The sequence below is a fragment of the Tachypleus tridentatus genome, chromosome 3 (assembly GCF_004210375.1).
Source record: "Tachypleus tridentatus isolate NWPU-2018 chromosome 3, ASM421037v1, whole genome shotgun sequence".
Lineage (NCBI taxonomy): Eukaryota > Metazoa > Arthropoda > Merostomata > Xiphosura > Limulidae > Tachypleus > Tachypleus tridentatus.
This window is the reverse complement of record NC_134827.1, coordinates 28,725,014-28,741,787: the sequence shown is the minus strand read 5'-3', so window position 1 is coordinate 28,741,787 and position 16,774 is coordinate 28,725,014. Positions and strand designations below refer to the sequence as shown.

The 16,774-nt window shown below is 34.5% G+C and overlaps 1 protein-coding gene across 1 annotated transcript in view; it reads right to left on the bottom strand.

Moving 5' to 3' along the window:
• Positions 1-16,774, bottom strand: part of LOC143246606 (adenylate cyclase type 3-like) — a 172,692-nt gene that overhangs the window by 24,030 nt on the left and 131,888 nt on the right. The window contains exons 14-17 of the mRNA XM_076493625.1: positions 15,506-15,780; positions 13,085-13,163; positions 7,889-8,047; positions 2,841-2,987 (exon numbers count right to left, since the gene is read on the bottom strand). Of these exons, the coding sequence (XP_076349740.1) occupies positions 2,841-2,987; positions 7,889-8,047; positions 13,085-13,163; positions 15,506-15,780 (660 nt within the window). The remainder of the gene's footprint in view (positions 1-2,840; positions 2,988-7,888; positions 8,048-13,084; positions 13,164-15,505; positions 15,781-16,774) is intronic.

Genomic DNA, 16,774 nt, shown 5'->3' with positions numbered 1-16,774 from the left:
TTACATACATTTCTAAATACCTTCCATCCTGATATTAGATTTAACTTCAACCATCCAATGTCCATTAACTTACTTGTTTCCATAGATGTCCTTGCCACAAAAGATTAAAACAAACCGTAACCAGCCTTTAGAAAATAAGAGAGAAACACAATCCTACAAACCTGTATTCCTCCTTCTGTATATCGAACGAGAAACTTTTCACGTGCGTTAAATTAATTAGATTCCGTATCAGCAGAACCCCCCCCCCAACAAAAACAAAAGATGGTATAGTAATTGTCTTACACACCTAGAAAACATTTAGTGAAGGTCTTATATCTCTTTCCAAAGAATTGCTAAATCAACATAACTCTGTGTTCGTATAGACAAGGAACTCAATAAGCAGTGAGTTAAAATTTGTCGTACTGGAAATGAACTTTATATGGCTTAACACAAACAACTTTGTCTTCATAAACAAAATATTAAAATGATTTAAATAAAGTCAACCAATTTCACTAATGTGGACCCTTTAACGTAATTTACCTCGTTATGGTAAAATAAAGAACAAAAAATAGTAAAATAAACTTTTCAAAGTTCTCAATAAACTACCAATCACATAAAAGAATCCTGCATGGCCAAGTGGTTAATGGGTTTAACTCTCAATCTGAGGGTTGCGGGCTCGAATCTCCCTCCCATCAAATATGCTCGTGGGGTTGTTATTAGGTGTCGGTCAACCACATTATTATTCACTGGTAAAAAAGTAGCGCAAGAGTTGGCGGTGGGTGAAATTTCAGTGCTAAATTAGGGGCAGCTGGTGTAAAAAGCCCTCTTGTTGTTTGGCGCGAACTTCATCATAAAGAAACAATAAAAAAGTTAAATTAATGAGAATATTAACCCTGTATGAATATATTAGCATTCAATGAATATTAGTCAGTGTGTCTATGAATACCAGTTAATAAACATTATTTTAATTTTTGTTAAAATTCGTATTTATATTTCATAAATCACTGGGTAATTGGTTCATTATATTTAACTAGCCTATTACCCGTGGCGCTAGTGCATTACATACTTGTGTGACGTATTCATTACGTCATATCTGTACCCTGAGAATGGAGAAAAATAAAGTTCTCCGTGAAAAGAGACAGAGGTGAAACGGTAAAATCGTGACCCCTATTGCAAATCTGCATGAACGCAGGATAAAATTTTCGCGAAGTTGGAGGTTGCACATCGCGTAATAAAAAAGTTTTTTTCAGTATCATAGAAGCACGAATTTCATAATTGTATGATATTTTATACTTTTAATCAATAATTATTTTTGTAGCTTGGAATTTCATAATACTTATATTATAACGTTCTAATATTATACGTATGAGTTTTTAGTACTCTATGATTTAAACTATAATGGAAATTCACAATTATTATGTATTATAAAGTAAATTTTCATCAAACAGCTGATTTTTTGTAATTTCATTTTTCTTACGTGAATGTTACTTGTTGAACCACACATTGTCAATTTATAACACATAACAGATTCTGCTAGAGATACATAAAGTAGTTTTTTCATACTAATCGGTAAATATATTCTATATCCTCTGTAATTTTGCTGTAATAGTTCTCAATTTATTGACAAATCATATTTATATATTCTGACCACTTAACACCGTCCTTCATAATTAAACCTAAGTACTCTTTATTATTAACATTTTCTATATACATATATTTACAGTCAGTTTGGTTTGGTTTGTTTGAATTTTGCGCAAAGCTACACCAGGGCTATCTGCGCTAGCCGCTCCTAATTTAGTAGTACAAGACTAAAGGGAAGGCAGCTAGTCATCACCACCTACCGCCAACACTTGAGCTACTTTTTTTATTTCTTACCAGTGAATAGCGGGTGTGATCGTAAAGTTATAACGCTCCCATCCCATGAATGAATGTTCAGTGACGGGGATTCGAACCCGCGGCCCACAGATGGCGAGTTGAGTGCTCTAACTATCAGGTCATTTTAGGCACATATATATAAAGGAAGGGGATTGAAATGATTCAGTCTATTTCATCAGATTCTCCTGCACTGAAAATTGTGTTGTAGAGCAACTGTTCGTATCTGGGTCCATCAAAAAGATTGCCATTAATGATGGAGCTGTGAGGCACAGCCATTTGCAGTTATACTGTTTCCTAACAACGAGATCATACATCTTTAATATCCGTGCTGGATAGTTGCTTGTTTTAAATTTCGCGCAAAGCTACACGAGGGCTATCTGCGATAGCCGTCCCTAATTTTGTAGTGTAAGAATAGAGGGAAAGCAGTTAGTCATCACCACCCACCGCCAACTCTTGGACTACCTTTACCATCGAATAGTGGGATTTACCGTCACATTATAACGCCTCCACGCCTGAAAGGGCGAGCATGTTTGGTGCGACGGAGATTCGAACCCGCGACCCTCGGATTACGAGTTGAGTGCCCTAACCATCTGACTATGATGAGTGGGCGTTAAGCGTCCTAAATACACTCCCCATATCTCCCATGAATCATACATTTCAAACTTTCACTATTCATGCCAGTCAATAATATAGAAATTATAACATATTTAAGTGGATAAGTTTCTCATTTTAGTATTTGAAAATCTCAAAAGAAATGCATTCTGTTAGGTTAGTTTCACAACCAATATTAACATTTATAGTTCAAAGATGCCTTAATATTTCAAGTACAAATGAAAGAAAACACTCCAATATTTTACTTGAAAAAACAAAAATATTAATCTTATATTAAAAAAATATATATATTAGAAACAAAAAATTAGGATAATCGTTCAGAAAAAAAAGTTTTTTTATATACGTATAAACAATTAATTTTAAAATGTTCTTACTGCATCATAGTCGGATATAACTTCGTTTAGAAAACGTAGACACTCCAAACCCTGGTTATTTACAGACTCTTCCGTGTAAAAATCTGAGAAATTAGGCATAGCGGCAAAAAGTACGCCTACTGCACTGTAACTCTTGCTGTACAACTCCTGCAAAAAAGTAGTTATTCAAGCTGTTTAAAGGAAAGTTTCACCAAATCCACATAATTTCTATTAGAGCAAGATTACTGGTATAAAAGTTTATTAATATAGATTTTTCTTTTCTTACAGCCGACCATTTCTTAATGTATAAAACTCAAGATCGAGAGCTATTATTTTCTTTTTAAGAAAATGGAAAACCGAAACTCTGAGCCAGTTACATGTTAAATTATTACCTGATTTTGTAAAATATAATAATTAAGTTCTGAACACTTCTTTTTTTTCTATTATTATATTCATTATTTGAAGACGTCTATAAAATTTACATGGGTGCTATTTTATCTTGATGTTTAGGGTAATTAAGGATTGTAGGGTTAAAACAAAATCAAATGGTTTTATTCTTGACGTAAGCCTAATATGAGAAGCCCGTTTTCTTTAATGTGATATTTGACAATTAGAGGGCAGAAAAAAATACATATATACATACGAAATTACCACTTAATTGTCTGACACTGCATGGTCTCTTTATATATATATAAAAAAACGTAAAAAATAGCATAGTTAAATCAAACCAAAGCCTGGTTTCATTATTTCGTTCATGTTTGATTTGTAGCATAACACTAGAATAACCATTACAGTTCACAACGAGCCCTCGTCATTTAAAAAACAAACAGACAATTTTAATTATTTATTTATGCACTAGATAATGTCCTAATCCGTTCCTTTTGTTAGTAGCACAATAATAAATGAGTTAAACACAATGAAAAAAATATACAGAGTAATATCGATATTTGACTTAACCCTATATTAACACAAAGAAAAAAATATACAGAGTAATATCGATATTTGACTTAACCATATTTTGGGCCTCTAGGTGTATTTAACTCATTTATTTTTCATCTCTTCCTCTTAAGGAATGTCATTACAGGCAGCAAGTAAAGTTCCTCAATATGTGGACCCCACTGGTAATGAATGTTAGTAAATGTTTGTATATCTGTTACCGGTTTTCGACCAATAATTTAGTTTGATTCAACAGTGTATTCACGTATTTTTATGTTTATTTTTTTAGGCAAGTATAAACCTGAATGTTATTAAACTAACTTAATGGTGAAGCTGAGTATCTGAATGTTATTAAACTTCCTGAAAGGTGAAGCTGAGTATCTAAATGTTATTAAACTATCTGAAAGTTGAAGTTGAGTATCTAAATGTTATTAAACTATCTGAATGTTATGAAACTACCTGAAAATTGAAGCTGAGAATCTAAATGTTATTAAACTACCTGAAAGATGAAGTTGAGTATCTAAATGCTATTAAATTACCTGAAAGGTGAAGCTGAGTATCTAAATGTTATTAAACTACCTGAAAGGTGGAGCTCAGTATCTAAATGTTACTAAAGTACCTGAAAGGTGAAGCTGAGTATCTAAATGTTATTAAACTACCTGAAAGGTGGAGCTCAGTATCTAAATGTTATTAAAGTACCTGAAAGGTGAAGCTGAGTATCTGAATGTTATTAAACTATCTGAAAGTTGAAGTTGAGTATCTAAATGTTATTAAACTATCTGAATGTTATGAAACTACCTGAAAATTGAAGCTGAGAATCTAAATGTTATTAAACTACCTGAAAGATGAAGTTGAGTATCTAAATGCTATTAAATTACCTGAAAGGTGAAGCTGAGTATCTAAATGTTATTAAACTACCTGAAAGGTGGAGCTCAGTATCTAAATGTTACTAAAGTACCTGAAAGGTGAAGCTGAGTATCTAAATGTTATTAAACTACCTGAAAGGTGGAGCTCAGTATCTAAATGTTACTAAAGTACCTGAAAGGTGAAGCTGAGTATCTAAATGTTATTAAACTACCTGAAAGGTGGAGCTCAGTATCTAAATGTTATTAAAGTACCTGAAAGGTGAAGCTGAGTATCTGAATGTTATTAAACTATCTGAATGTTATTAAACTACCTGAAAGGTGAAACTGAGTATCTAAATGTTATTAAACTACCTGAAAGGTGAAGTTTAGTATCTAAATGTTATTAAATTACCTGAAAGGTGAAACTGAGTATCTAAATGATATTTAACTACCTGAAAGGTGAAGTTTAGTATCTAAATATTATTAAACTACCTGAAAGGTGAAGCTGAGTATCTGAATGTTATTAAACTACCTGAACGTTGAAGCTGAGTATCTGAATGTTATTAAACTACCTGAACGTTGAAGCTGAGTATCTAAATGTTATTAAACTACCTGAAAGTTGAAGATGAGTATCTGAATGTTATTGAACTACCTGAAAGGTGAAGCTGAGTATCTGAATGTTATTAAACTACCTGAAAGTTGAAGCTGAGTATCTGAATGTTATTAAACGACTTGAAAGTTGAAGCTGAGTATCTGAATGTTATTAAACTACCTGAAAGGTGAAGCTGAGTATTTGAATGTTATTAAACCACCTGAAAGGTGAAGCTGAGTATCTGAATGTTATTAAACTACCTGAAAGGTGAAACTGAGTATCTAAATGTTATTAAACTACCTGAAAGGTGAAGTTTAGTATCTAAATGTTATTAAATTACCTGAAAGGTGAAACTGAGTATCTAAATGATATTTAACTACCTGAAAGGTGAAGTTTAGTATCTAAATATTATTAAACTACCTGAAAGGTGAAGCTGAGTATCTGAATGTTATTAAACTACCTGAACGTTGAAGCTGAGTATCTGAATGTTATTAAACTACCTGAACGTTGAAGCTGAGTATCTAAATGTTATTAAACTACCTGAAAGTTGAAGATGAGTATCTGAATGTTATTGAACTACCTGAAAGGTGAAGCTGAGTATCTGAATGTTATTAAACTACCTGAAAGTTGAAGCTGAGTATCTGAATGTTATTAAACGACTTGAAAGTTGAAGCTGAGTATCTGAATGTTATTAAACTACCTGAAAGGTGAAGCTGAGTATTTGAATGTTATTAGACTACCTGAAAGGTGAAGCTGAGTATCTGAATGTTATTAAATTACCTGAAAGTTGAAGCTGAGTATCTGAATGTTATTAAACTGCCTGAACGTTGAAGCTGAGTATCTAAATGTTATTAAACTACCTGAAAGATGAAGCTGAGTATTTGAATGTTATTGAACAACCTGAAAGATGAAGCTGAGTATCTGAATGTTATTAAACTACCTGAAAGTTGAAGCTGAGTATCTGAATGTTATTAAACTACCTGAACGTTGAAGCTGAGTATCTGAATGTTATTAAACTACCTGAAAGGTGAAGCTGAGTATCTGAATGTTATTAAACTATCTGAAAGGTGAAGCTGAATATCTGAATGTTACCAAACTCAACTGAACGGTGAAGCTGATAAAACTGAACAACATAACACATATCACATAAAAAGCAACATATTATAGTGAGAAGACAAGACTGTATGACCTCTTTTCACGTAATGACTTTGCAAAAACTTTCGAAAGAGCACAACATAATTAACAGTCTTATTCACACTGGTAGACTCTTCAGTCACAAACTCTAGTCTCAAATTGTAGGTTTTAAAATGTCAGACTCTCTGTAAGTGTCGAACAATGCCCGTGTTGTATACAATGTACTGCACGAGAAGACAGCCCTAGAAGGTAAAAAAAATTGGATAGTTCATTCTCAATACGACCTGTAGAAGCAAGTTAATTGTGTTACGAACTTATTTAAAATCTTTATCCATAAATTATCGGTGCATTCAAAGTGCTGTTTAACTCAGTAAGTGCTACAATATATGCTGAAAGAATTAACCTAATAAGCAGTTTGTAAACTAACACGAAACTTATCTTATCAGAGCATGGAATCAGCTACGTTAATTTTAAGTTCTACAAGTTTTTACTTAAAGTCTTATATTTCTCTCTCTTTTGTTGTTCTATGCGCTTTGTAGATTATATTATTTAAGTTAGTGCGTGTGTTTTTCTTATAGCAAAGCCACATCGGGCTATCTACTGAGCCCATCGAGGGGATTCGAACCCCTGATTTTTGCGTTGTAAATCCGTAGACCTACTGCTGTACGGCAGGGTGCATTTCAGTTAAAAGTTCTTTGTTATTTCAGAAGTGTAAGGCAGAAGTTGTAAAACTCAAATCCACTCAAAGAGTTGTCTCTGCTCTGTGTCTCTGGTGGTAGAAAGATAAAACAATATTTTCATTGTCTCTGGAACTAATAATGATCTCTGACTTTGTTAGGCCTTTTTTGTTGGGAAGTGGAAGTGGAAGGTATTGAGAAGACAATTGCAGGTGTTTAAGTTGCAGTGCTCTTCGGCGTAACGTGTGTTACATTATTAATATTCTGTATTTAACAGCCTGTAGGTGGCTCTAGGGAAAATATTTATTGCTATTTTTATTTCCTTGATGTCTCGAATGAAGATGAAACGGTACTCAGAAGTGAAAGCTGTAACATCGAAAGATAAATATATTTCCATTCGTGTTCTCTCGCTAACCACAAACTTCTCACAGTAATAGATAACTTGTTACACTATTATTTTATTTTTTTTTAGTATGAAGGTAACGCGCTACAGGAGACATCTTTGGTCAAAGTTTTTGGTTAGTTATAAATAACACACCACGAAATTTTGGATTGTGGGGGGCACCTCTGAATTTAACATTGCGGTGTTTCGATATATTTAATAATCTCCATTATTCTTTGGGTGAAACTTAGTACAATGTACAGTTAATTATCAGTTAATGTCCTGTAAACGCAGATCCTCTCAAGCTTGAAAGCCTAAAGAGGAAATTGTAATTTTTGTGTGCACGCGATGTTAGGGGGCGCCTATGTCTACGTATTAGTTATTTTTCTGTACGAATATCCGAGGGTCAGAAAATATTTCTTATTGTGTGACGTCCAAATCAATATCGGTTTTTATATAAAATTGTCATTTTCTTCCGACTGACGAAAACGATGTCAACAAACCTCATCGTTTTTTCTTCGTCCAAGGAAGTGCTTGGCGACATGAGGGGGTAGGATATTGTATACCAGTGCCTCGTTTTTTCTGCGCATGTCTGCCACTTTCTCTTTCTGTTCTTCGACAACTTTCTTCCACAAGAACAGTCGTCGAGAAGTGAGTTCCAGCTGAAAAATACCAAATTAAATTTTATGAAACCGATATAAAAGTTTGTTTTTGAATTTCGCACAAAGCTGCTATGTAGTTAATAGCATTAGAAATATTTATTTTATTATATATACAAACCAAAAACAAGAAAGGAAATACAAGGTGAAAGTGAAAATTACGTGCTTGTTTCAGTCTTCGATTAAAAGATAGGTTTTATGTGCTTAATTTATAAAAGTGGTTGTTTTTTTTTTTAAATTTCGTGCAAAGCTACTCGAGGGCTATCTGCGCTAGCGGTCTCCAATTTAGCAGTGTAAGACTAGAGGGAAGGCAGCTATTCATCACCACCCACCGCCAACTCTTGGGCTACTCTTTTACCAACAAATAATGGGATTGACCGTAACATTATGACGCTCCCATGGTAGAAATGGTGAGCATGTTTGGTGCGACGAGGATGCGAACCCGCGACCCTCAGATAACGAGTCGCACGCCTTAATAAGCTTGGCCATGCCGGGCCCAGTATAAAAGATATCTATTTGTTGTACGTTTATATGAAATAAAATCATAACTGTTCCATATTTTCAAATTTTCGTTCCTTTTAGACATGTAGATTTTTCTGTAAAACACAAAAATAATTTCTGTTAATTTAGTTATTATATTTTATATTGAATAATTAAAATCATTTAATGTTTGACGCCACCTAGTTAATTTTGTTTGAGAATACAACATAGATTTGGCGTTTTATTAACTAAACACAAATTGGTGTTAAAACAACAACACAAACGTGTTCGTTGATTCACAACCCTTGTGTTAAATATCAATACAATCTACCTGCACTTAATAAATATGCGATTTCAAACCGCAACAATGTGTTTGAGAAAGCGCTTTCTAAATTAAAACCGTGCGTCATTCGTGTTGTTAGGAAACACCCAAAACTTGAATGTTATATAACTACAAAAATCAGTTGTGCCCGTCTGGCCCGGCATGGCCAGGTGGTTAGGGCGCTCGACTCGTAATCTGAGGGTCGCTGGTTCGAATCCCCGTTAAACCAAAGTTGCTCGCTCTTCCAGCCGTAAGGGCGTTATAATGTGACGATCACTCCCATTATTCGTTGGCAAAAGAGTAGCCCAACAGTTGGCAGTAGGTGGTGATGACTAGTTTCTTCCCCCTCTTGTCTTACGCTGCTAAATTAGGGACGGCTAGTGCAGATAGCCCTCGTGTAGCTTTACGCAAAATTAAAGAAAAAACAACACAGTGCTAAATTTTGAACCAAGGCAGCTTTATTTTAGGGCCCAGTATGGCCAAGTGTGTTAAGGCATTCGACTCATAATCCGAGGGTCGCGGGTTCGAATCTCCGTCGCACCAAACATGCTCGCCCTTTCAGGCGTGGAGGCGTTATAATGTGACGGTAAATCCCACTATTCGTTGGTGAAAGGGTAGCCCAAGAGATGGCGGTGGGTGGTGATGACTAGCTGCCTTCCCTCTAGTCTTACACTGCTTAATTAGGGACGGCTAGCGTAGATAGCCTTCGTGTAACTTTGCGCAAAATTCAAAAACAAACAAACAACCAACCAAGTTCGTTTAATTAATGACCACTACATAATCTAAAAGTATGTCTGAAATCTAATTTAATTTTAAATCCAGGACTCAACCTTGTCATTAACAATCTTCCCGCTCTTTATCTTGGAAAAGATTTCCAGTCCAGGATAGTACACATTAGAGAAAGTTAAAGAACGGTGTTATTTGTTCTGACACATGCTCAACGTTCTTCGGTCGCTAGGCAACTGAGCAACTAATCATCGATCAGTAACTTATAATTACACAGACATACAAAAATCTTCTCTATGGCAGTAGCGCTTCAACGGCGTTAAAATAACACCTTTAACAACACTATAACTACCTATTTTATGGTTGGATGAAGTCCCCCGTCTACTTTTCTCTTGTGGGCCACAAAATAAATACTAACACCAGTTTATTTGTTTTTGTTACTAAGCACAAAGAACTATTTGTATTCTGCCCATCACGGACATCAAGACCCTGTTTCTAGCACTATACTCTAGTTCAGGGCTAAAACAGAGTCTAGTTACATCACTGCTAATACTTAATTATTATATATCCTTAATTTATAAATGCCGATAAACTGGTTTCACTTGTTTTGAATTTCGCGTGAAAAGCCAAACCAAGGTTATTTGCATTATCCGTCCCTAATTTAGCAGTGAAAGACTAGAGGGAGGGCAACTAATCACCACCATCACCCACCGTCAACTGTTGGGCTACTCTTTTACCAGCGAATAGTGGGATTGATTGTCACTTTACAACGCCTCCACGACTGAAAGGGCGAGCATGTTTGGTGGGACGGGATTCGAACTTGCGAACCTCAGATTTCGAGTCGAACTTCTCAACCAGTTGTTCATAGTAGGCTTCTTAATAAACTGGGTATAGTTTAAAACAGAACGCCAAAATATGAAACGTGAATTTTAATATTCACATATTAAATGTGGATGACTGCTGTTTTGATCAGTTACATGAAATATACAGTCCGGTTTATTTGCTTGTTTTTGAGCGCGAAGATTTACACTGGGTTAAATGAAGTCAGAATATAGTCAGTTTCAATAGTCAGAAAGTTGAGCCAAGTGAGGAACAACACCTACTGTTATGTCGTTTTTACGAGTTAAGAAGATGCCAAAACAAGAAAATCACGAACAAATAACACCCAAGGAAATTTTGATATTTTATTATCACCACTTTACTCTGATAAAACTTCTAACTTTAGTTATTGTTCTGCTGCCATTGGTGTTTGATATTAATAGCAAGAAGGATCATTTTGTTCACTGTAGTTGTTCCCTTGACTACAAGTAAACCTACAAAAATAAGTTGATAGTCGAGATCTAACCTTGTATAAACACACTCCAGCGCTGTACGTGTATCTTCAAGGTACATAAGTGCGTAGCAAGAACAGTATTAACTCATGTTACTTCATACATGTTTGTTTTGGATATTTGTGCAAAGCTAAACAAGGGATATTTGCGTTAGCCGTCCCTCATTTTTGGACAGATAGACTAGTGGGAAGGAAACAAGACAATAGCGTTCACCGCCACCACTCGTGTGTTCGAATATGGCGTCAAATTTCAGAGCGAGTTTTTGCAGCAACGGAACGCACAACAGGAACCCTCGGGTTTGCAACCTGGAATTCTAACAATTTGGCCACGCCCAGCATGGCTTTATGTTGGAAAATTATAAGTGCGAATACCATTGTACCAAGAAAAAACAATAACAATAAACACGAAATATTATATAAATATAGGAGAAAGAAGAAACATATAGTTGGATATATTATATAGTAAACCCCAGAAAAATATATGGTGCACATATATGTATATGAACTTTACAAATACCGAAAAATGTTACGAGTGTTTATTATTGAGTTAAAAACGTATGTTAGGTTTCATGCCTTTATTTGATAATCAAACTTAAAAATATAGAAGTTTGAGATCTTTTTCATCAAAGTTGATTTAATATTTCTAAAGCAAATAACTCTGAATAAGTTGCACATAACTAATAGGAAAGTAGTAGTTATTTTAATCTACACTGGAACGAATAAAATTGTTACAACGACGGTAAATGTAAATTACTTCATAAATTACGTTGTAAATCATTCCTACTTAAATCATCACATACTTGTGTATCGTAATTAGGGGCGAAAATATCTTTAATAAAAAAGTATTTAAATTATGATTAAATGTAACCATGTCGTTGTACTCTTCATAACTGAGATATACTAGGCCTAGCATGTATTATTAAATGTAGCCATGTTCTTATACTCTTCATAACTGAGATATACTAGGCCTAGCATGTATTATTAAATGTAGCCATGTTCTTATACTCTTCATAACTGAGATATACTAGGCCTAGCATGTATTATTAAATGTAGCCATGTCGTTATACTCTTCATAACTGAGATATACTAGGCCTAGCATGAATTATTAAATGTAGCCATGTCGTTATACTCTTCATAACTGAGATATACTACGCTTAGCATGAATTATTAAATGTAGCCATGTTCTTATACTCTTCATAACTGAGATATACTAGGCTTAGCATGTATTATTAAATGTAGCCATGTTCTTATACTCTTCGTAACTGAGATATACTAGGCTTAGCATGTATTATTAAATGTAACCATGTCGTTATACTCTTCATAACTGAGATATACTAGGCCCAGCATGTATTATTAAGTGTAGCCATGTTCTTATACTCTTCATAACTGAGATATTCTAGGCCTAGCATGTACTATTAAATGTAGCCATGCTCTTATACTCTTCATAACTGAGATATACAAGGCTTAGCATGTATTATTAAATGTAGCCATGTTGTTATACTCTTCATAACTGAGATATACTAGGCCTAGCATGTATTATTAAATGTAGCCATGTTGTTATACTCTTTATAACTGAGATATACTAGGCTTAGCATGTATTATTAAATGTAGCCATGTCGTTATACTCTTCATAACTGAGATATACTACGCTTAGCATGAATTATTAAATGTAGCCATGTTGTTATATTCTTCATAACTGAGTTACACCACCCCTAGCATGTATTATTAAATGTAACCATGATGATATATATATACTCTTCGTAACTGAGTTACACCACCCCTAGCATGTATTATTAAATGTAACCATGATGATATATATATACTCTTCATAACTGAGTTACACCACCCCTAGCATGTATTATTAAATGTAACCATTTTATTATACTCTTCATAACTGAGATATACTACGCTTAGCATGTATTATTAAATGTAACCATGTCGTTATACTCTTCCTACCTGAGTTACACCACCCCTAGCATGTATTATTAAATGTAACCATTTTATTATACTCTTCATCTGGCCGAAATACATCTATCCACCAGGAGGGATAACTCAGCACTAAAAGATGTGTTGGTTCGAAACGTGGTCTTAGAACTATTAAAAAAAATTGAAAGAAAAAGAAAATTCGAGCATCTCTTGTTTTCTCTATTGCTATATCTTTATAAGAAATCCTGTACAGTACCTGTCTGTTAACTGTTACGACTGCCACAGAGATGGTAATCAGAACGACGGTAACGTAGATAGAATGTTCTATTGGTTGCCTGGAGATAAACGTATTATAATATGTAAATTACCTTATAATGGTATATAATATTGTCCAATAATCAGAATCGTAACTGTTTGCATTGAAACTTTACATTTTTAAAATTAAGTTCTAGAAAGTCTCTGAGAAATATAAACACAAAATCTATTATTTTAGGCTTCAATTATTACCAAATGTCTATTAATGATAAACATTTTGTTATTATTATATAATCCAGTTAGATATTTCTATAAACTCATCTTTTGAATCCAGGTCACAGGAACTAACAGGGAGTGAATTTCGTTTTTGTGTTTAACAAATGACAAATAAAATATGTCATCCATTCATCCCGGAATTAAAGATAACCAAGAAAATATACAAGGAGGTTAGAAAATTTGGTAAATTAAAAAGCAAGAAATAATAAGTGAATTACACAATCTCTTAATACCTTTGACCTTTAAGAAACATTTTATTTTTCTTTACTTGTAACGTGAAGCGTTTCCATGATCTTCTGTTTCAGCCTCTAAGTGAAATATTTTTTTTCTAAGAAACCATTTTTATTTTATTTATATAATTTATACCAAGTTAAAGTTACCTAAAACATTTCAAGACGCTATAATAACATGTCAGATACTTAAATTAAGCTCATAGTAACAGCTGTGACCCAACGGTCAATTAATTGTTTGTTTTCTGAATTTCGCACAAAGCTACTCGAGGGCTATCTGTGCTAGGCGAAATCGTTGAAACACGTCGGTTTACAACATGCCGCTTTATGGAGGTAAAATATTTACTACTTCTTGCCAAACTTTCATAGTTCTCAACTGCAAATGGCGCTTTAAACAACAGTGAAGAATGTTGTATAGAGACAGATTCAAATAGACAGGTAATATTACTTACTGTCCGCAACGTTTATCAAGTATTTCAGAACAACAACAACAACAACAGTGAGACAATTAATAAATTAGTCCCTCTTCTAAAGCTTATTTAAAACACGTGTGTATTTATGCTGCACACGCCTTTGTGTAACGAACATTACATTTTATATCTGAATCTCAACGGAAAGCTCTTCCCTACGGGGCCCGGCATGGCCAGGTGGTTAAGGCACTCCACTCGTAATCCAAGGGTCGTGAGTTCGAATCCCCGTCCCACCAAATATGCTCACCCTTTCAGCTGTGAGGGCGTTATAATTATCTCATAGTATTATTTAAATTTTCTTCAATTACAGAAAAGAAAATGGTTTACAAGCACACCCATTCCAAAACATGCTTCTTGTCGGTTTGAACGTCATAGGACTTATTGACGCATCTCAGCAAACTTATCCTTCTATCCAATTAGACATAATCCAAAGGCTTACAACTCTAAAAATCGGGCTTTGATACCCATAGTTAGTGCAGCATAGATAGCCCATTGTGTAGCTTTGTGCGTAATTGCAAATAAACCAACAACAATGGCGGATACTTCGGACACCTCTCTTAAACCCTTGATTAATGGCTTATAGTCATTATAGCCCAAAATGACCTCGTGGTTTAGGAGTTTGGCTCGTAGTCTGAAGGTCGGTGGTTCGAATCCTCGTTTCATCAAACATGCTAGCCCTTTCAGTCGTGGGGATGTTATTAGTTACAATGAATGCCACTGTTCATTGGTTAAAAAGAGTAGCTCAAGCGTTGGCGGTGGGTGGTGATGACTAGCTGCCTTCTCTCTAGTCTTACACTGCTAAATTAGGGACGGCTAGCGCAGATAACCCTTGAGTAGCTTTGCGCGAAATTAAAAACAAACAAAAACAAACAGTCTTCACCTCAACATGGATTTTTACTTATGTTATCCTTACATATTATTTGGTTTCTCGACATTAAAATAAAATCTAAATTATAAATTGTATCAAACCGTATGTGGTTGTTATTGATATTAAAAGGCGGTTTTCACAGGACAAAAACGTGTTTTAAGCAAAAGTATATCTGGAAACATGACAAGTGATAAGTGAGATAAGTTTGTATGTGTTTTTATTATAGCAAAGTCACATCAGGTTATCTGTTTTGCACACCGAGAGGAATAGAACCTCTGATTTTAGTCTTGCATATCCAAAGAATTATCGCTGTCTCAGCGAGGGACAAGCGAGATAGGAGTAATCGAACAGCACAATTTCTTGTGTATATTTTAGTACACAACGGGACCTGGCATGGCCAAGTGGTTAGGGCGCTCCATTCTAGTTTGAGAGTCGCGGATTCGAATTCTATTCATACCTCGTGTAGCTTTGTGCGAAATTCAAAAAACAAACTTAAAGTACATCTGGTACTGGGAGATTCATGTTCCTGTGAACGTGGCAGTGACAAAAGCTAAAATAAACTGATAAGACCGTCTTACCTGGAGCCGTAAGCCCAGACGTCATACCATTGAAACGCAGCTTTCAACGACAGGTTACTGAGGATACACCACACAGTTGTGATGGTGACTGTAATGGCGAATTTTATTAAGTGGTTAATGTGGGAGAAAGTCGAAAGACCTAGGTAAACAACCACGCAGTAGTAGATGAGATACTGTGGAAATCCGTCCTGCTGAATGACAATAATGTCTTCTGTTTGTAGGATTAACTCTGAGTAATTCATATGGAACTCGGACCAGGATAAAGCACGTCTCATCTGTATTGAGAATAAAAAGTAAACAGTTCACACACGCTAGAACGTTCAACAATGTTTGAAAGATAATTAATAACGTACTGTACCAACGTTGTTAAAGACAAATCTGTCTTTGTTTCTTAATATAATTACAAATGTTTCTATTCAGTAATTAAATGTTCTGGCATCCAGATAACAGCCTAAATAAACCGCGGAATCATTTTTGTTGGTTTTTCAAAAGATATTTCACAAAAAACACGTGTTTTTGTGTGCAGAAAAGCCTCATGTAAGTAAGAAATTCAAATAAAACATTTTCTCACCGTATTTTCGTTCTACATGCAATCGAGGGTTAAAGTGTATTATTGTGTATATTATATTACATTATTTTATAAGTTGTAAAAATATTTCATTTTTAACAAACCTATGAATATAAGGTAGCTATACAATTTATAACGTATTATGAAATATATTATATACATATTTTAACACGATAACACAACCTATGAGATAAAGCATATAACGACAGACATCAACTATGATAGTTTGTGACGTAGCTTGTTTACCTGTTTGGTATTAAAAATCAAGTTAAACAACGGGTTATCTGTGTTGTTTCCGCCACATATATCGAAACCCAATTTTTACTGTTATTAGTTTACAGACTTGCCACTGAGGGCGGGTGTGACAAAGTCACCAAATGTCAATTAGTTGCCTCATGTGCACTCGCATACACAACTAATTCCTTACATCACGTGCTTTTACACACAAATATACATTCGTACTGTGCTTTCATGTTCCGATTACTAAATATTTCTTAGCCTTATCTATAATACACAAATATAACGAATGTGGAGATCGATACGTCACATATTTGATTTGTCGAATTCTCTTAACGTAATATCTTTACAAAAATGATTGAAACGAGCCAGATTTATCTCGATTGGAACATGACGTAAATTAATTGCAACATAACAAAGAAATCGTGATAATAAAATTGTATCAAAACAGACGTAGTTCAAGG